Source organism: Acanthisitta chloris, unplaced genomic scaffold (assembly GCF_000695815.1).
Source record: "Acanthisitta chloris isolate BGI_N310 unplaced genomic scaffold, ASM69581v1 scaffold4983, whole genome shotgun sequence".
Taxonomy (NCBI): Eukaryota; Metazoa; Chordata; class Aves; order Passeriformes; family Acanthisittidae; genus Acanthisitta; species Acanthisitta chloris.
Window position 1 is genome coordinate 422 of NW_008665309.1, and position 21806 is coordinate 22227.

At 37.5% G+C, this 21806-nt stretch overlaps 2 protein-coding genes across 2 annotated transcripts in view; one reads left to right on the forward strand and one right to left on the reverse strand.

Moving 5' to 3' along the window:
- Positions 1 to 1730, forward strand: part of MED28 (mediator complex subunit 28) — a gene marked incomplete at its 5' end in the record, with an annotated part of 2095 nt that extends 365 nt beyond the window's left edge. The window contains 2 exons of the mRNA XM_009071677.1: positions 863 to 975; positions 1414 to 1730. Coding sequence (XP_009069925.1) covers positions 863 to 975; positions 1414 to 1611 — 311 coding nt within the window. The remainder of the gene's footprint in view (positions 1 to 862; positions 976 to 1413) is intronic.
- A 2819-nt stretch (positions 1731 to 4549) lies between these two features.
- The window catches only part of FAM184B (family with sequence similarity 184, member B), a 30404-nt gene continuing 13147 nt past the window's right edge, over positions 4550 to 21806 (reverse strand). The window contains 12 exon segments of the mRNA XM_009071678.1: positions 4550 to 4649; positions 4784 to 4986; positions 5666 to 5770; positions 6291 to 6354; positions 7449 to 7601; positions 10399 to 10577; positions 10984 to 11096; positions 12168 to 12321; positions 13510 to 13722; positions 18817 to 18927; positions 20135 to 20213; positions 21038 to 21176. Of these exon segments, the coding sequence (XP_009069926.1) occupies positions 4550 to 4649; positions 4784 to 4986; positions 5666 to 5770; positions 6291 to 6354; positions 7449 to 7601; positions 10399 to 10577; positions 10984 to 11096; positions 12168 to 12321; positions 13510 to 13722; positions 18817 to 18927; positions 20135 to 20213; positions 21038 to 21176 (1613 nt within the window).

Consider the following 21806-nt stretch of genomic DNA (forward strand, 5'->3'; position numbering starts at 1 on the left):
GAAGTTCAGGTTAGGTAGGAAAGAAGTTTCTCTGGGAGGGTGATGAGACACTGGCACGGGTTGTCCAGGGAAGGTGGTAGATGCCTCAGCCCTGTCAGTGTTCAAAGTCAGGTTCGATCAACCTGGTCTGGTGGGAGGTGTCCCTGCCCATGGGACTAGATGATCTCTCAGGTCCATTCCAACCCCTAAAAATTCCATGATTCTATAGGAAAGGACAGCCTGGGGTGCTCTGTAGCAGTGCTTCAAGGCTTGAGGGACAGGAGTAATAAATACTGAACTGGTATGGACAGGGTTGAAAAGTGGCCCTGGACCACTGCTCGGGAGTGTACTCCTGCCTGAAAGTTGTTTGAAGCTTGACTCTCGAGTGCTGTTTCAAAAACAGCATAAACCCTTTGAAAACTCCTTTCTGGTTGTAGTCAAATGCTGGGATGGGATGGAACAGCTTTTATGACCAACGCCGTAGTGTGTCATAAATGAAGGCAGAATATTCTCAATATGCTCATGTTTTAGAACCTTACATTGAGCTTGTTGCTTGGGTGTGCAGAAATGTTTTCTTCATTCAGCCAAGTTCCATGAGTTATTTGATCACTCCTTGTCACTGTCAGAAATGGAATTAAACTCAGGAGGAAGCGTTGTTCTCTTGCACCTTTAAAAGAAGTCCAGAAAATTTGCAAAGCAGTGTCTTATATAGAGACTTAATGCAAATATTGGTCTTATAAATACGTAATTTTTGTAAACCTGAAGATTTTCTTTCTAGAAAGTCCTGTGGAAAGTGTTTTGAGTAGCATGCAGACCACTACCATTATCAGCCCTGGTATTTTCTCTTTTTGGAATCTGTTCTATGTTGTTATTATATATTTAGGTGTTGATCAGTGCATCCAAAAGTTTCTGGATGTTGCAAGACAAACTGAATGCTTTTTTCTACAAAAAAGACTCCAGCTATCAGTCCAGAAACCAGAACAAGTAATTAAGGAGGTATGTTTAAATTAATTTACCTGTCTTGTGCTAGATCAGATACACTGTGTATATTAACCACCTTATTCATGTTAATTTTGGGTCTCTCAACATGCTGCTGTGTGTTAAGTTTGTATAACTCAACTATTAATATAACTCTCTGCATGAACCTGGCTGCTCTGTGGAGTCTTGGAACAGAGCTGATAGTTTCATTGGAAGAGACAAACTAGTTACTCAGATTTTGCAGGAGGTGGTGATCTCTGAAATATGTGGCCTAGGGGAATGGCACTAGTGCATTTGCAGCACTTTCCCTCTGTTCCATTAGACACTTTTCTACTATTAGAATCACTACAAGATTAGCTTGAAAATTCAAGCTAAAATACTATATGCTTTTTTATGGGAGGTGTTTATTCTTATGAAGAATGTGCATTTACTAATACACATTTCTTTCATCCACAGGATGTTTCAGAATTAAGAAATGAATTGCAGAGAAAAGAAGCCTTAATTCAGAAGCACTTGAGTAAACTGCGACACTGGCAACAGGTCCTGGAAGATATCAGTGTCCAGCACAAAAAGCCTGCAGAAATGCCTCAAGGTCCATTAGCTTACCTAGAACAAGCATCTGCCAATATTCCTGCTCCCATGAAGCAAACATAATCTTCAGTTTTACACAGCTCAGTATTTTCAGCAGTGCAGAGGAGTGTTCTTACTTTGTATGCTTTTTGTATAATGTAATTTGTACTACAAATACAAATAGTGAAGACAATTCAGCCAAATAAATGATCTTTTTTTTTTCTTTTTCCTTCCAAAAGCGTAAATTGGTTTTAGATTTCAATGGAAAACATTCAGAGTTGCTATTCAGGATGCTTTCTGGTAGGAGTGTGTTTCCAAAAATGCATCCTGTTCCTTCTCAAAAGGGTGGCCCTAGCTTTCCCCTCTTTGTTGGTATGATGAGAATACTTGCATAGTTTAGTGTTTGATTTAACTGGAAGATTTAAATGCTTTGTGATCCAGTAATTATCCATGAGTACTAGTGTAGAAACACCCTTAGAATGGTCTGTATGTAGGTCAGATCAAGAGTGTTACTTTGTTTTGAAGTGAATTGTCATTCTTCACCGCGCACCTCATGGAAGGAGCCATGAGATATAAAAATTTGATTCTTATAGGATAAAATGAAGCAGAAAAATGCACACAAAAGGGTGAGGTATGTAATACAGGCCTAATGTTACTGATGTTCCATCTCTCAGGCTAGTGTAGAGATGGTCCACGATACCTACCCCCAAAATAAAGACCACTCATTGTGGATGTTGGGTCGCCAGCACTCTCCAGTCTACAGAACTGGCATCTACTGGAGTGCACTGTTCAGTCAGCTAAATGTAGCCAAAAAAGAACTTGGAGGTAGAAACAGCAAAGGGGCCCTGTCTCTGTATTGCTAGGCAACAAGCTTAATTCATCCATATAACCAGGAAAGCCACTTTCTAGGGACACCTTTTTGGGGACATTATTGTAACCCCAGAAATAAGAATTAGTAATAGTGTATTGAACTTTCTAGCATGCTTTCAATTTTTGAGGCAGAGTGGATGAAAAGTAGAGAAAAACCTAGCCCTGTACACAGGAGTTAAAGAGGAACTATCCTGCCTTAAACACCAGGCTGCTGGTTGCACAATTCCCTGCCTTTCACACTTGTTGATGAGTTAACTGAGGGTTAATTTCTCCATAGGTGTCTTTCCTCCCAGCAATGGGTTAGCATGATCTGATAAATGCAGTCATTCCCCCACTTTGCATTTTGATGGGCATAAAACCAATACTGAGATAAAAGGTACATGTACACAGTTCTCATCACTGGAACTCAGTGTATCAGTCTGACTCACACTTAAGCATAACATAGCAGTCTTGTGAAAAACAGAAATGGATAATTTACAAGCTTTAATGTTCACACTTAGATATGTTCATAGTTAGATATTAGGGTATCATCCTAATTTCCCAGGCTGATACATGTATTGAAGTGCAATGGGAATATTACATTGCAATGCTGACTATACAAAACAGTTTATTAAGCAAACCAGAAATGATTTCTAAACCAGCCTGCTATGAACATGCTATTCTTGGAGGTATACCTCATGCTGTACAGTTTATAATTAGCTTAACAAAAAACATTAAAAACTTTAAAAAATTACATTATTTTATGCAGAACTTACTTTAAACAGCTGATGAAGCAAATGTATAAAGGTACAGAAGGAAGATCTTTTTTCAGCTGGCACCAGACTGACAGAACGTATCAGAGTCCCAATTGCATATTTAATGTGGAGTGGTACAGTCTCTTGATTAAAAAGTCTTTTCATATAACTGTATCCAGAATTTTGCTTTGTCTTCTTTTACAGAGGTTTTTAAAAAATGCATTTTTCTGAAATCCATGCCTATAACTCCATAGTTATCAGATGTAAAACAGTGTAGTTGTTACTAACTATTTACTTAGAAACAACATCCTTTTTTTTTCTTTCCTTAAATCAGATACTGGATCATCATTCCCTACCAGAAAACAGAAATTACTTTTCTAGTAGTTCTGAGATGTATGGAAATAGTTTGGTTTAAAATGAAAAATATTTAGTAAACCATTCTTGATGCTGAGGGTCTTGTTTTGGTTCATCTTTGGTTTGTGGTGGTTCATTGCCATGTGTCCTGTGCAAACAAACAAAATTAGCATCACCTACCTAATTAGTTACAATTATGTTGGGTAAAAGTTCTATTTGGAACTGAAAGATTTACCTGAACATTAACTGACATTTATAATCAATCCTGTTATATAGTCCCTGATTTTCCATCATTCAGGATATTTTTAACACATGAATTTTGGTTAGTTTATAGTAGCAAATATGACTTCACTTATGACTGACTGATTTAAAAGAGTTATGTAGGAAGCAGCCAAGCTACCCTCAGTCTCCCTGCACATTTCCCTTTAAAACAGGAATCTGATTTGCCAGTAAGAAGCAGCCAAGCTGCCCTCAGTCTCCCTTTAAAACAGGAATCTGATTTGCCTTGGCAGTCACCTGGTGTGACACAGCATGTGGGAACTGCCAAACTGGATCCAAGCCTGTGTCCCAGGTTATGGTTTCTTGTCAGCAGTTAGCACTATCTGCCCTCAAGGAAAGAACTCTAGCACATAATTTACAGCGTAACTAATCTCCACCAGGAGAGGTGACAAGACTGGATTTTGCCCTGAAATACAATGATGGTTGGGTTTTCTTTTATATCTATCATTATAACTGTATAATGTTAGCTACGGACATTTTTAATTATTTCTTGAAGAGAGAGTTCAGTCATGTTTATAAAACACCAAGCATTGTTTAAGTAACTCATAAATTTGAAGAACTCAAGCTCTTCAGAGAGAAAACATCAAACGAAGTTTTTAGTTAATCAATTTTTAAGTCTCTAAACCCTTTGCCAAATGATTAGCCTAGATTCATTCAAATATCTCCTAAAGTAATCCACATAAAGCAAGTGCAAGGCAAGGAAACAAAAATAAGGAAGACACGTCCTTAACAGAACCACTGATAGATGCCTGAAGTTCTATGTTCACTATTAATTACATTCTTAGTTAAATACTTGAAACTGCTCTTTCTCTTGGAGGAGCTGCAAGCATAAGCTCTGCTGGGCAGGGATTATAGCTTACTTCTGCAGTCAAGTTCTGGGTCTGTCTGCAGAGAATTGAACACACAGAGTTCACTGCACAGCAGGAACTTTACATCACTGTGTACTTCCACAGGTGTTTGAATTGCCTACAAGATTCTGAATACCAATTCATTGATCATCTTACAAAATAGACAAATACCTTGTGGCAGCAGTGCTGTCTGAGGACTGTGCTGATGGAGAGCCCACCCTGAGGCAGCCAGGACTCCGGTCCAAGCTTGTAGATTTCGTTATTTGAGGAGCACTTCTTTTTGATCTCAAGTCACAGCTCAAGAAGCTCTTTGCGTAAGAAGCTAAATTCGGAACACTGACAACACGACTGGGCACCTCAACTGTTTTCTTCTTCTGCTTTTTATTGTAACAGAAAACTTCATTACACAAACATTTTTTACATTTTATACTATCAAACCTCAACAATGCCCCATTCACAGATACCTTGTGAGGAACACCCAAATAGGAAGATTCTCATCTTTTTCTATAGGCATTTAGAATAAAATCTCAGGGTATGCCATGAGGATCAATGGACTTGATAGTCCAATTAAAACAACTTGTGTCTTTGACCTTGAGGTTTTAGACACATCAAGGTGCTTTCCACCAACTTGACCTCCCTTCTGCCAATGGCTATTTATAGAGAGTATCATACAAAGGGGCTGGAATGACAAAGGGCAAATACCGAGTGACCCAAACAGAGTTAATAATTTTCCTTGATGAATGCAATATCCCAATTAGCAACTCCCAATCCTGCAAGCAATGGCTGTGCTTATTCCAATGGAAGACTGATGTCTTCGGAGTTCTAGTGTTTTATATTTGCTTAAACACCTGTATCTATGTTACATATATACTTGTACTGAATTTATGCTATACTCAACACCTGCCTGTAGGTTGCCTTATTGGAAAAGAGTTACTAGAAAGAATCCTACTGAATAATATAATAAAAAATTAACAGGACTTTTATTGTCCAGCATGATTCAAATAGTACTAAAACTTCATGATTTGCAAATTTTAATTGCATTGTCCATCTTACCTTCATGGAAGGAGTCAAACATGCTGTATTAGGGTTGAAAGAAAACGACCGATTCCTGCAAGATTCAGTGCAGGCTGAAAGTGAATGCTGACCTTTTCTTCCTTCCTGAGGGGAAAGAAAGTCATGCGTATGGAAACATGTATTTGTTGGAAGCTGGAATGGAAACACATATTTGTCAAAATATTCCCAAACAGAAAGAAACAAGCAGTCTGAAGCAATGTGTGAAACACTGAATAGAGCCCTCCAACAGAACACATATGTACATAGAAAAGGCAGTCTCACCACCAGCTGCTTGACAATCTCTTCTCTCTCACTTAATTTGTCTTGCAGACAGTTTCTAAGGTGTATATCTTCTGACCTGGACTCCCAATTTCTTGATTTTTCTTCTAATTCTTGAAGTCTGCAGCAAAGAAAACAGAGACTGGAAAAAAACCATCCTCATATCATGTTCAAGAGATACCTGAGCTTTACCTTTGCCCTATATTCCAAGCCTAAAATACAGGGACATAGTCAAGCCTTTCTGATAAGATGGCATTTTTTTTAAAACAGGCATCTGCACATGGTTTACATAAAAGTACAGAATGTTGTGGAGTTCCAAAATAATTTGCCACCAGGGTTAATACACCTGTCCAGTGTAAATTCCAGCCCCTGGTGTAAAATGCCAAGAAGCTTGTACATCACATAGTTTCCTAAAGAAAAAAACCCTGTGTCACAGTGTCTATACATATCTGCATTTGTCTATTTGTTTTCTGACTCAATAACTTTAGAATCCTCATAAATACTCAATTCCTGTAACTTTAATGAAGAGAGGCTTGGATTTACATGCTGCTTTAATAAACCCTCTAAGTCAAAACCTGCAGTCTGAGTTCAGCTCTTGAAATTCCTTAATCAGGGGAAGGATTCAAATGCAGACTTACACATTCTTAGATATGGTGTGGAAACATATTTGACTGAGCCATGAGAACACAAGCCATTATTTCATCAGCCAAGTTCAAACTGCTGCTTGAGAAACTGAATGCTATGAAGTTCACCTGCCTTAACCAGGACACATACTGAGAAATGTATTACAGAATACAGTTTCTAGGTTGTTGTGCGTTCTTTTTGTGTAGGGGTAAACATTTTTGAGAGGATTACCCCTCAGTCTTATACTCGGTTATCTCAGAGTTTAAATAAAAAGATAAATCTTAACATCTGAAAGGTTTGAGGCCTGCTTACATCCAAGGTCTCTTTTCTGTACCTCCACCATGCAGCTGAGATAACAGGACTATATGTATATAATCACAGGGATTGTTTCTGAGGGGCCTCTCCTGTACAATCTGAAGCACCACACAACTACTTAACTCCACAGGGGGCTGGAAAAGTGCATTTATTTACATGAGTTAGTAGGGACTGTCTGGGAAATTGTCAAGGTAGTGAGAATAAGCAAAAGCTTCTTAACCTCAAAGATGCTGCTCTGCTGAGCAAAACTAAGTACAGGATCATGGATCAAGGCCTCTGGTATCATCTATGACAAAGATGATTTTACACTTCTTAAAATTGCAAGATGCTACATGCAAGTTTTAATTTAACACTGGAAAATCTTCCATGTGTAGTGCTTTAGCTAAACAATGCTCAGAATTTATTACAATGTATCTGGGTATTTTTGGTTTGCAAAGACAATACCTATACACTTTCTGTTTCAGTCCTTGTAATATTCTACCTACATAAATTATACATACTAAGACTAATAATTTCAGACAGAACTCATTGCCAGTATGAGCCAGAGTTTATTTAAATTACTTACGCAGTTTCTAAGGAGAAAATTTTTGCTTGGAGATGTGCCTGAGTTGTGCTGAAATCAGATAATATGTGTTCAATTTCCTTCCGGTCATCTTGTTTCAGTATGTCCAGTTCTTTTTTATTCTTGACATTGAGGTCTTCTACCAGTAGCCTTTCACTGGTATTAAAATATGTCTGAATTCTCATGTTTCAATACTAGTTTATCATCATTGATCAAAGCATGCAGTTTTGAGGTCTTTTATTGACTGAAAAGGTAGTTAACTGGGCACAGATCTATCTTCTGCCTACTGATTTGGCTTTGACATTTTGGTAGCAATCTGAGCAGAACCAACCTAACACTGAGGAAAAGGAAAATTATTTTTGAAAGGCACTTGACCTTCAGCCTTCAGGAAATGGAGAGTCTATTTCATCTAAAGATGCTATTGATACTCTGACTAGGGTTAGTTTGTACATCAATCTAAATGATTAAATGTGACAATAAAGTGCCATAGGAGCTCACTTGTATTAAGCAAAATGATGTTGAAATCTCTGGGATTTTAACATGAGGCTCTGATGATACATTCCATCACACCAGAAACATTTAGTACTGACTACCATCATCCTAAAACTATCTTTTTTTCATTAAAAAGGTAAGAAATGTTGTAACAATGCCTTTAACTACAACATCTATCTTTATCACACAATATATTTTGAAAGATGCTGCTATGTGATTAACACCATCAACTGAAAACTAAAACATGCCTCACATTTTTTCAAGCCTAACCATAGTATTGCTTTCTGATAACAACCCCAAAAGCAACACACATCTACTAAAGACTCATATTTAGTTTGTTGTCTTTTGTTTGCTAATGCTTTGTTAAACCTTGGAGAAACTTTTTCCCTAAGTTAAAGAAGAGCCCACGTTCTGTGGTTTACTGATAAAAATAGAGATGTCAAGGTCAGCAAATTAACAACTATAATTTCTATAAAAGATATTCAGTTAACCTCTTTTTTTTCTTTTCCCCTATTTTTAATGTATTTGCAACCCTAATTCACTTGTTTCTGAAAGGCTTCAGGAAAGGCCAAAAGGCCCATTAAATGTTGCTGCCCTTGAAATTAGAGCACAGCCATGGGAGTGACTGATCTGGCACTTGGCATAATACAAGCAGCAGAAGAATAAGGGTAAAAAAGGGAGCAGAATCCCTGAAATGGATCTTCAGGGGTAGAATAAAGGTTTGCCTTCAGAATAGCCATTTTGGGACTTGTCCTCTCTTCCCACAAAATACCTTTGTCTTCTCTCATCGTAATCCTTGCAAAAGCTTTCTGTAGTGATGAGGAAATCACACAATTCAAGGGAATGTACATGGGAGTAATTACTTCAGGCAGATTACTAGTTTCACTCACTTGGCAAGAGTAGGACTAGTACTTTTAAATAATTTGTTATGAAAATTTGGTACATGCAAATAACAAGCCACTATCAGCTTTCAAATCATAAAAAAGCTATATGGCATAAGACAGGGTCACTGTTGTTAAAGTAAAAATAGCAGTTATTTATATTCACTCAGCAATTTAACTATTCCCCTACACAAACTATTAGTCTTGCAAAAGCAAAACAAGGGCTGCAAGTTAATGTCCCAGATCTTCCATGGGTTAATTTCAGAGCAGCCTGTAGCAGGTGCCTATGTCCACTTCTGCTCTTTGGTCCTACCTCCCATTATCTGAAGGATTTCTCCTTACATAATTTCCATTAATGCTTCCTTTTTAAATGCTTACTGTAGTGGAGCTACACCATTTATTCCCTGTAAAGATTAGCTCCAGCCCAGCAGCCTTAGCATCTGAAGCCTTTTAGACCTCATCACTGACATGTGAATAATTCTACTCTTCATGAACAGCAGCTCTAAATTCCTTCAAGGTAGCTGGAGGGCATGGATGAAACTCTCTGGTTTGCAATTCTTTCTGTTGATCTTGCTTCAAAAGCTTGAAATGAAAGTCACTTTCAAGTAACTCTCCAAAGAGTGCAGTGGCAAAAAAAAAAGAAGAGAAGTTTCTCATTCCTTAAATATCTACTGACTGGTAGACAGGAATGGAATTACTCTGGCCACTCTTACAGTCTGCAGAGACATTCTACCCCTTGAGGGCTTTTCTCTAGACTATATGGGCCATAATTTCAAATGTTCCTTCAAGGGTACACTCTTCAGAAATCCTTTTATATATACAGCTGGTATAGTTAGGGGTATACATTCTACACCACTGCAAAAATGAAATGAAAACTACACATGCACCAGATCCCTCAGTCTCTGTGCAAAGAGAATGTGTTACATCCAGAAATTCCAAGAGACTCAACAGCCATACAAATGCAGTGGGCAGTGAACCCAGCCTTGTCTCCCATGTAAGGTCTTCACTTTTTCTGTACACAAATGGGGTTTGTTTATGTCTTCCAGTGCCTTTCAAAAGGCTGACATTTTGCAAATTTTCTCAGGTTGCTCCTGTGAGGATACACTGGATGTATTTCTCTGTGCCACATAATGAATAATTAGTTCAAATGTTTTTATTATGGCTGGAGAGAAATGTGAAATGAACTACTGCCTTACAAGACACTTAGCCTCTAAAATTAGTACTTTAGAAAGATTCTAACTACTGCTTTACAAAACACTTAGCTTCTAAAATTAGTACTTTAGAAAGATTCTGACATGCATCACATTTAGAACACCTCTGATACTGGCATTATTAATGAATCTCTAGCTAGCACTGTGAAGTCTGAATTTTAAGGCAAACCTTCTCTGCTGTTTATCCTGAAGCTGTGCATCTTCCTGCTTCTGCGACTCCAACTCAGCACCAAGTTTTACAAAACACTTAGCTTCTAAAATTAGTACTTTAGAAAGATTCTGACATGCATCACATTTAGAACACCTCTGATACTGGCATTATTAATGAATCTCTAGCTAGCACTGTGAAGTCTGAATTTTAAGGCAAACCTTCTCTGCTGTTTATCCTGAAGCTGTGCATCTTCCTGCTTCTGCGACTCCAACTCAGCACCAAGTAGCTCCATTGTGTCCTTCAAAAGTAAATTCTCTTTCTTGAGTTCAGAAATTTCACTCTGACATTTCTCCAGTTCATCATGAAGAGATCTGATCTGGCTTTGGCTACTTCCTTCCTAAGAAAAAGGCCAAATTTAGTTATTCACAGCCTCTTACTATTTAATGTGAAGATTTCACTGGAATTGTCAGCATTGAATTTTTGTGATCTGATTTTTCACCTATATGTGCGAGCCAATATCTGTGATCAAATCTTCCTTTTATAGTCTCTATAAAACTTATTTTATTGTAACATTAATTCATTTACTTCTGTTGTAAAATCTGCTCTTTAAATGGAAAAGAAAAAACCTACCATAGGGAAAAAATTATAAATAATACAAACATTTTAAATTGAGACATAAGGGAAGGAAACTCATTCCATTTCTGTAAGAGACTGTACATTTTCATTATCTCTGAAGAAAGAAATTTAATGCTATTTCTTTTTCAAAACACAACATGGCAACAAAGTAGGAACTGAATTCTTGCCTGTTGCTTTTTCAGTGTCCTCACACTCCTCAGCTCCATTTGGAGTTCTTCTATTTGTTTCTTGAGGTTAGTGCATGATGTCTGTTGCTCAGAGAGTTCCATCCTTAGAGATCCTAGGAAAAATCAGACAATCATTTAGGCAGTCAGAGGCCAGTTGGATGGGAAAGGCAAAGGTAACTCAGCTGAGCAATAGTGAGATGATATGGAGCCCCAACAGCAGTGATTCAACATCAAAATCAGAGAGCTAATTCTGTGGTGGACAACAGCAATGATTCAACGACAAAATCAGAGAGCTAATTCTGTGGTGGTTGTTAATTGCAGATTACATCACTGTAATTGCTGCTTCTGATCTTGAACTCTACTGAGCTTCTCTATTGAGTCCACCAGTGTTTTTATAGAGGGCCATAAGACAGACTGAGGAGAGCTAAAGAAGCACAACACTTATGTCATCTACTGCAACTGTTGTGTATGTTTGGTACAAGATTCAGAATGGATCAAGTACAAGGAGAAAGAAGTTTTCATCTCTATTGTCTCCCTACAATTTTTCTTGAAGAACAGAATCTATTGAACATATAAACTTTAGACAGCAAGAAATCTTTCTAGCAAATTTGCATTACTTAAAAACAAACACCCAACCTAGAATCCAGTTTGTACTTAAAGGACTGCCAAATGAGTCTTTTTTTAATAAAAAAAAAATCTTTTACAGATGAGCTTTAATAACCTGAGCTTAAACCTGGAGATATTACAGGTCTTCCTAATGTAGTGTTCTGCTTAGGTCTGAACAGTTTAGGGACTTTTCAAAATTGACAAAACAATACATAGGGGGCAACTGACGTAACAGAACAGCTTTGAACCACATATAACAATTCTTCACATCGTAGGAAAAAAAAAAAGGGAAAAGCCATATACACTCCTTACAATTTTCCAATTTAATATACCTGATAATGTATAGTTGAATGATGTACACCAAACTACTCTCTCAGCAACATTCTGCTGCTGACAGCTGTGGGCTAGGTTAACAAAGAATATTAAGTCTATATTGCTGAAATTGCAGGGTATGAAAAAACAGATTCACAAAGACCTGAGTTGCCAAAAGATGGAGAAGAACATGAATGGGATGAAAGTCAGTGCTTCTAAGTGTATAATCAAGCAGTAGGAGCTGTGCATGACATGACACACTATACCTAGCAACAGTGTTTGCTGCTTCTGTATCTGCTCAAGTTCATCACGTAATTCTTTCTTTGCCTTCTCTTCCAAGGTTTGTATTTCCAGCCTATGAGACTGATGTTGGATCTTGAAAGTCTCATTAAATTCCTTTTTCAAACGTTCTTCTGCCTCCTGCAAGCAAAAGTCCCCCCAGAAAAAGTAGTTGGAGCCTATTTATCAGCTTGTTATTTTACTTGCAGTGCCAGGATGAATGTGGCCTTTCATTGTAGAACTTTTATTTTCACCACCACTTTACAAGACAGTTTATCAACACAAGCATAAAAATGAGCTGAAGTTCAACACTTAATTACTACAAGATAAATTATCAAGATATCACCTTAGACTTGTTGTACACTATGAAATAGTAACACTGATGTCTTTGCTCCATTTGACATCAGGAAGATGTTTTCTTACTCAACACACAAACCCCCCCAGATTTGGCCTTTATGTCATTACTTATCACAGTGTGTCAGACAAAGGTTTTTATATTTCCTTGTATCATTCTTGGCCAAACTTCAACTGTCATCAGAAGTACTGCTGATAAAACACTGTAAATGATGGAGCAGTTGCTTCTAGTGGCTCTGAAAGCAAACTCCTGTCCTCAGTTTCATTCCTACCAGCTTACTCCCTTCAGATGGTTTTGTTAAAACTGGAATTTTATTCTGAGTATATAAACAAGACATTAAATTCTACTTAGGGTGGTTTTACTACCTATGTTTTAAAAGGTTCCCTAAGGTGTGTGAATCAACAGGGACACCTGAACTCTGTGTCACAATTACATGTGCATTTCTAAGTCAATTTTTTTCTCAAGCAGAAACATCTTTAGAACCTCAGTATATTGCATTAACATTTTGCCACTGAAATAAATCCACTTGAACCTTTAAAAGCTTCGGTTATCCACTTACTGAATTGATTTCTTGAAGGTATATAGGGCAATACACATCATTATACATGTCTATTATACTTTCTCAAGTATTCATGTGTAAATTAATACTGGATTGATAATAATAAAACTGAGTCCTGTTATTAATACACTCTTGTGTTTCTGAGGCAGGAGCAGAGAGCTAACTGCAGGGTATATTAGTTTATGAAACATTTTTTCACACTGTGGTCTAAAATGTTAAAAATATTAAAAAATAATAACAAAAAAACCCAGCCTGATGATGATGAAGTTTCAAAATCACAGAAGAATTTGTTATGTGCAACAATGGCAACCCACCATTAAGCTAACTGGAGATAACTGAGTTTGGATAATTGGCTCTTGCCAATATGTTTATCCATAAATATGATTTTTTTTAGATTAATATGTAGTGAACTGACCTTGAGTTCCTGATTTTTGCTCTTCTCCAACATTTTTAAGACCTTTTGATGTGATGCCTCCAACTGCAATTTCACATTTTGGTTTTCTTTAATGGTGTTTTGAAGATCCTGCAAAAGCTTCTCTTTTTCTTTGTTGGACTGTAGATTATGTTTCTTCAGTGACTCCTTGAAACTATTTGCTTGTTGGTCTAGTATTTGCTTCAGCTGAGCCACCTTCCAGAGAAGGAAGTAAGCAGGATAGGATTAATGGCTACGTTCACAGCGAAGAGGAATCATGTAAAGTTGAGTAAATTTTATGAACTTGTGTTGCTCTATGAAAAAACCTGTAAGATGCTTGTTTTGTGCTTTGGTCAGTGAAGAACGACAACCCTTTTGCATATGCTCTCTGTTTCCCATCAAGTACTTTTCTTAAACTATTTCTTTTCAAATCATCCTCATTATTGCATGTACAATCCATAGCTCAACTTGCATAAAAATTATGGCCTAAGGCTAAGCAGTAAATTGGTAGCAACAGAGAACACAATGTAGTATGAAATCAGATGGAAAAGTAAATTTAAAAACGTTATTTTTAAGAAATTAAGGGCAAAAGACCTACACAAATGTACCAGTCATACAAACACATCCTTTCTCATGAAATCTGCTACTTCTAACATATTAGAGGTTAAGAAACAAACATTTCCATCCCATCAGGTTTCCTCCTCCTGTCCTTCAATTAAAAGGGCTTTCAAATCCAACAGTGAAAACTCTTCCCTGGAATATTTTGCAGTGCCCAAGTATTTCATTGTGCTTCATTACCTCAAAACATATAGCCAGAGCCTCAATATGATTCAATTAGTAAAGCAACATTAAAGGCAATGAAATGATGCCAACTCACATTAGACCAGAATCTATTTGGATATGAAATGTTGCCAACTCCTATCAGTCCAGAATCTATTTGGATACTTTTTACTATTAAGAAACCAGCAACACTGTGTTTTAGAATGTCTTCCTGCTGCAAAACAAAACTTTTTGAAAAAAAATTAACTTCTAATACCATTACTCGTTCACTTTTATCCCCCAGAATTGCATAAAGTGATCTTAAAGATGCAAGTAGTACCTAACCACAGTATAAACTCAAGGCAACAGTATATTTTTTTAGCCTTTGTTGAATTCTTTTCAAATTTCAGGGTTATGTTTGCACTTGACCTTTCTTAACGACAGCTGATTTTGCCTCCCAGTGTCTTCCAAGCAAAGAAAAAATGAATGACTGTTACTAAAAGATGACAGATAAGTTTTGAAATATTTCAGGTCTTTCAAGTTTCACTCTTTTCTAACCATAAATTATTGTCCTTCTCCTGGGAAGGATGGCTTTTTGAAGTACCACCTCTCAGACTTTGACAGACCATGGATAAAAATACTTGGCAAGTATAAGGCTGTGAATGTCATCACAGTTGGTTCCCCTGTTTGACTCCTGCTTTGATTACTTTAATTCACTGTGCTTGCAAGCAGTTTCTCAATGCATTACTAAGGGATGGATTTATATAAAGGACTTAAAATTGCCTTTTGATGTGTGTGGTGGTTTAACCCCAGCCAGCAGCCAAGAACCATGCAGCCACTCACACTCCCTCCTCCCCCTTTTCCTGCACCCTGGAGGAATGGGGAGGAGAAACAAAAGTAAAATAGAGGGGTTGATATACAATCAGTTGAGTAATTGAGAAAAGAATGAGAGAAAATACTAATGGATAATAAAAAGTGAAAGAAAAACCAAAAGCCAACAAAACAGCACCATTTTACCCCTGGATCAGCCCCACTATTTATATACTAGGCATGACATTCTGTGGTGTGGAATATCCCTTTGGCTAGTTCAGGTCACCTGTCCTGGCTATGCTCCCTCCCAGTTTCTGTTGTGTACCTTGTCACTGGCAGAGCATGAGACACAAGAAAGGAAAGGCCCTTGATTTCAGATAAACACAGCCTAGCAGAAACCAAAACAGTTTGTTATCAACATTATTCTCACTCTGAATGCAAACACCGCACTGTACCAGCTACTGAGACAAAATTAACTCCATCCCAGCCAAAACCAGCACATGGATGGAAAAGCCATGGCAACTGAGTTACTGCAATTAAGTTCACAATTGCCTTCCTAAACCTGTGGCAATTCCTGACCAGAGGGAGAGGTGTAAACACACTCTGCTGCTGCTATTTGGTGGTACCTCCGAGATCCATCGAAGCTCTGGACATTGCTGTGCTAGCATTGTTCAAAGATGCATCATGACAAGTGATGTCTGTACTTCCATTTTATGTTTCTTCTAATTCCAGAACAGAATCATAGAATCACAGAATATCCTGAGTGGGAGAGGACTTACAAGGATCATGGAAATCCAACTCTTGGTTCTGCTCTGGACAGCCCCAAGAATCACACCATGTGTCTGAGGGTGTTATCCAGACATTTCTTGGAACCTGTCAGACTTGGTGCTCTGACCACTTTCCTGGGAAGCCTGTTCCACCCTGTCAGACTTGGTGCTCTGACCACGTTCCTGGGAAGCCTGTTCCAGTGCCTGACCACCCTCTGGGTGAAGAACCTTTCCAACCTAAACCTCATGACACAGTTTCATGCCTTTCCCTTGGGTTCTGTCACTGGTCACCAGAGAGAAGAGATAAGCACCTGTGTCTCTGCTTCCCTCCATGAGGAAGCTGTAGACTGCAATGAGGTGTCTCTGCTTCCCTCCACGAGGAAGCTGTAGACTGCAATGAGGACTCTCTCTCTTCTTGTCCAGGCTGAACTGACCAAGTGACCTCAGCCACTCCTCATAAGGCTTCCCCTCCAAGCCCTTCACCATTCTCATTGCCTTCCTTTGGACACTCTCTGACAACTTACTATCTTTCTTATATTGTGGCACCAAGATCCTTTAACACACATGTTGAAGAGATCCTGTAGTGGCAAAGCAAAGAACTGGAGGGCCCTAATGAATTAGCATTTGACCCACACAGGAGCTCAAATCCTTCCTTCCAAAAGACTATCCAGAAAAATCTCATTAATACAGAATTATCGCCACTTTGAAGTGCAACCCCAGAGAGATGAAATCACCATGATTCTGTTTGCTCTGCATCGTGCTCTAGCTATGTCAGCCCGACCAAAAATGGGTCTCATGCAGTCAAGGAAGCTATTTTTATATCTGAAATTGTATCCAGGTTAGAACTGAATTAGTAACAGCACATTGCCTAACCTTTGAGGCGGAAGCTCTGGGCTGAGCTGTTCCAAAGGTTCCCAGCTGGGAATCATGCCCTCAGTGAAACATAATGTTGTATAGTAAATAGTGCTTTCTTGGCTGTGAATATTCACATATTTATAGCAGGAAACTACTACAAGTTCAAAATACTTCACTTCCTTGCCAATACTGCCAAATAATTGGTTCAGAAAGTAACTTTTAGAGTACCAAGAAAAATGCAAAATTTCTCTCAGAAGGAGCATTTCCTCCCTTTGGGGAGCATTGTTAGGTTCTAAGATACATTAAAAACTGTTTTATTGTATCTGCTTGTATTTACCATGACATTGTGAACATAACATATGCATGATATGTACTATTTTATAATGTTTATGTTTATGTTTGTAGTGGCAATAAATGTTTTATTGTATCTGTTCATATTTACCATGACATTGTGAACATATGGCATGACGTATTATTTTATATTATTTATGTTTATGTTTGTAGTGGCAATAATCCTCACCACTCCTCACGAAGTTTACCATGATGGATTTACCATACAAGAAGACTAGCAGTTAGGACACACAAGTTTCTTTCATGGTTTTGTCTTCTCCTGAATGTATGACTTCAAGAAAAGTAATTTGACAACTCACTACCTTACTTTTTCCATCTCCAAAACCTGAAGAATAATTGCTTCATGTCATAAAGCCTTCACTTTGAGACTTTTCAGTGGAATACACCACCTGCACATGTATGCACCATACTGTGAGATAGTACAGTGTGCCACTACTCCTCCCTCACACCTCAAATCAGTGTAACTTTCAGGCATTACCCAGGGATACCAGAATATCATGGCAAATTTTCAGCTTTGAATAAACTCTGATATTTTTTCAGACAAATTTAAGGGCATCTGGAAATGAATAAAAGACAACTAATATCTGAAAACTCATTTTTTTCCAATAGGTGCACAGAAGTCACTCTGCATAGGTCAACACAGGTTGGATTGGCCTGAAATTCTCTCACAGAAGAACATGTAGGAAACAGTGGCATGCAAAAACATGCAATGAAACTTAAAAATGGGATTTAGCCAGAAATTTCAGAACATTAAGAACTACACTTAAATTCTGTATTGCTAAGACTGGGAAATGGTTAGAATGCCAGAATGCCACTGATTGATACCAGAATGTATCTTGTTGCACAGGGATGAAAATATACATTCACAGGTGTTAGGAACTTTAAAGGTGCACTGTTTGCTTGGGTAAATAATTGTCTTGTAGGCATTATGCTTTTGTTTGGGGAATAAAACTATTTATGCAACCTGTTTTTCAAATAATGTCACTTTCCTGTATAAATACTTTGGCAGATGTACTACTCTGGAAAATTTGCATCACTTGGCCTGCAACTGACTATACATTACAGATATTAGGGGTGGATAATCTAATAACACAGCTCAGTTTTTTCCAGACTAATCCATGTCTGCAGATTTGCATCATGATTTGGGAGTAACCAGAGTGGGGAATGGTACACAAACTAGGACACTCTCAAGGCTACTTTGAGGTCACAATGCTTCCCCTATTTCGTTCTGGGCCTTGAGAAACATAGAAGGAGTAATACCTAATTACTAATGTAAATTAAATTATAGCACATTCCAATCTGCTTCAGTTACCACTTTTGTCCTCAAGCAGGCAGAACAGAAAATGGATCTGTTTGACCCTTTTCCCATTCAATTCTCTTGCTCCAGGGAGCAAACAAGATTTTACATCTTACCTTCTACATCTCTACATATTGAGAAAAATATCAGAATGTCAACAAGAGCTGTAAGGAAGATTCCAATCTCACTCAGTCCTGTATAGAGAGTCATCATGCAACCCTGATACAGCCAAACACCTCACCAAAAGCCTTAGTGTATCTCCAAAGAGTGACATATGAAATTTATCAAAATAAATAGGCCTGTCAAAATCTTCACAGCTGTCCAGAAGCAGTTATTGCTGTTATTTCTATCTGGAGTTCTTGTATATTGTATATTTTCTTGACTGACAGTCACAACAAATACTATTAAAATCTAATCCAGAACCTTTCACACGGGATGAAAAATGAAGAGCCCTTTTATTACTGGGTTTACCTCAAGTGAAGAGTTTTGAAGCTTCCCAGTTAGGACTTCTTTCTCTTTCTCTAGTTGCTTTAGTTCACATTCAGATTTTCTTTTAAATTCATCTAGCTGTGCCTGAAGTTCCTAAAATTTAAAAAAAAAAGGGAAGAAAGAAAGAAAAGACAAAGAAAGAAAGAGCATGCAATAGCTGGGGCAACACATGCAGCTTGAGAAAGAAAGAACACATTTCTCTACATTCACCTAGATAATACAGCAGTTTACACAGTACTACATGCTCCTGTCTTTTAACGTCACTCGTGTGTTATTCAATTAAATAAGTATTAATCACTTTGGCTTGGTTCTTTCTAATACTAGTGTTAGACAATACAATTTGCATAATCCTAAACTGCTGCCCAAAGCTTCCCTGAGGTAGAAAACTGTACAGCATGAAAAGTCAGACCCTTTTGCCTTGAATGGTGTTAGTATTCAAAAATAATTTAGTATGCAAGAGTCACCCACAAGATCTGAAAACCCATAAATATACATTGACCATATAAATAACAAGATGATTAACTAATGTGCAATTAGTGGAGAAGAGAATCAAAGGAAACACTCGCTGATAGCAGGCAAAAAGAAAATCACAGGAAGTAAAAATAAAATAAAAAATTGAGGACTAGATAATCACCTTATTGTTGGAAATAGTTGAAAAATCAATACTAATATCACTTGCAAGACAAATGAAAAAGAGCTTGTAGTAATTGCTTGTAGCAAGTGTGAGCAATTATTTATTGTGGAAAAAAACTGAATGTGCAACTTCTAGAAACTTCCTGAAGTGATATGTATTACAAGCTTATCAGTGCTTGCTCTTCCTACTTGTGCCAATTTGCTGACACAAAAAAATATTCTACCGTATCTTCAGACACTACAAATGGAGGAAAGAGGAAAAAAAAAGTAGCTATTTAACACCTCCCCCACCCTGTACAGCTCATTCTTAGAGCCTCTTCTTCCCCATTTTCATAGCACAATGACTTAAGAGTTCAAGATAAGAGAAAAAGTACCTAGAAACTAAGAAAGGGATAATCATTGGGAAGATGGGATGATATTAGGAATCAGAAGCACAGGCAATAGTGACACATTCCATACAACTCATAATTAAATAACAAATGCATTAGCATTTCACTGCTTAAAACTAAGGTAGCAATTAAAGGATGGAATTAAACAGATACATGAATTCTGCAAGGGAGAAATTAGCTTTAGCTTTGTCTGTACAAAAAGGAGAGGATATAACTGTCTTTTTGATCAAAACCTGAAGATTGGATGCAACATTCCACCTGCAAATCTGCCAACTGACTTCCTTCTCTATGCCTTCATTTTTTGATCGGGAAAACAGATAAAATCCTTCACAAACAGCTGTTACAGGCCATAATGGACTCAAACGATAAAAACAGCATTATTGATGAAAAATATGGCAAATTTTGTTTTATTACCTCAAGATCTTTCTAATGAATGTCAATCTCTCAGAACAGATGATTATAAGCAATAATATTTATTGCCTATAAGCTATCAATGTCTACTATTCTGCCTTTTTTTCTAAAGTGTTGGATATTTAAATTTGGTATGACTCACACAAAGAGCTTCAGCCTGGGATAATTTTAAGCATACCTGTACAAACTTTTAAGAATACACTATATAAAAGGCTGTGTGGATCCACAAGAAGATGATCATTCTTTCTGGCTAAAGTTAAATAAGGACATATCTACGTGCAGGTAAATAGCTGTAATTTCATCGGTAACACATGCACTCGGAATTAATTTACCAACATACTGCAGAATTAGATCCTCTGCCCAAACAATGTGAAAATTTGATTAAATCAATTTAGCTGGATATTTCACAGCAGCAAACCATGAAAATTTAAGTCAGAAACTGGAATACATCCATGATACATTTTTCTTCAGGAGGGATCTTACATAAATCACTCCAGCTGCCACACACAAAGCATGCAAGGATAAGTGTTGCTAAGAAGGCCGTTTATCACATCAAGGATAGATTCACCTTCCTGTCTGTGAAGCTTTTCACACAAATACATCAGTCTGACCTTTTTTTTTTCCCTTCAGTAAGACAGCAGCAAGAAAATCCTGGCATTTTATGCTAATTCCAAGTGCCTACAGTGAGCATAATTCAAATGATGTCACTGTGACCAATAAGATTAAAACCAGATGAATTAAAGTATCTATAAATAGAAGAATATTCCTACCTTCTGCATTTTTTATTTTCAGATTCTATGAAGTTTTAGACTGGCCTGATTTCCTTTGTATCCTTCATTAAAAGATCTACCATCCCTTTTAACAGCTATTCCTTCAAACAAATCTTTTCCTTATGGGACTGATGCTTGACTAGACAAAGTTCTCTCTTTTATTCATACTCTTTGTAAATAGCTACAGTTTCCATAGTCTATAAAACACACTAGATATATAATATGACAAGAAACAGGGTAGAATTCTGGGGTCACAGCAGTCTATTTCGTAGTGAACATGCTATTTAGGTGGAAACACTCCACTGAAAAGTACTGGCTTTATTTAACAATGTAGGACTGTACTGACTCAGGGCAGTTAAAGTCTCTTACGCAGTCTAGGAGTGGTTTGGGGTTTTTTGCTGTTCTGGTTTGAGCTTGGGTGTGTAACTCACTTCCAGCCATGTAGGTTTCCTCAAGGACAACCTTAGTTCTGTGAAAAAGTACAATGGACAATTTGGGTTTTCTTATGTCTCTGATGCCCAGTCTAATTTTCCAGAATGGTAGTGTAACAATAGTCTAAGAGAACTAAAACGTATAGAAAAGATCCAGGGCTGGACAACTGCTTAAAGGGAGACATTGTACAGAGGGAACTCTCAGGGTACATACATTCCTCATTGCACTGAATTTATTCATGGTATTATTTCTGCACAGCTTTTCAGAGTAACTGTATTGTATGTTTAAAAATAAATCAGTATTTCAACTTGACCTTTACAGAGGAAGTGTGCCATGG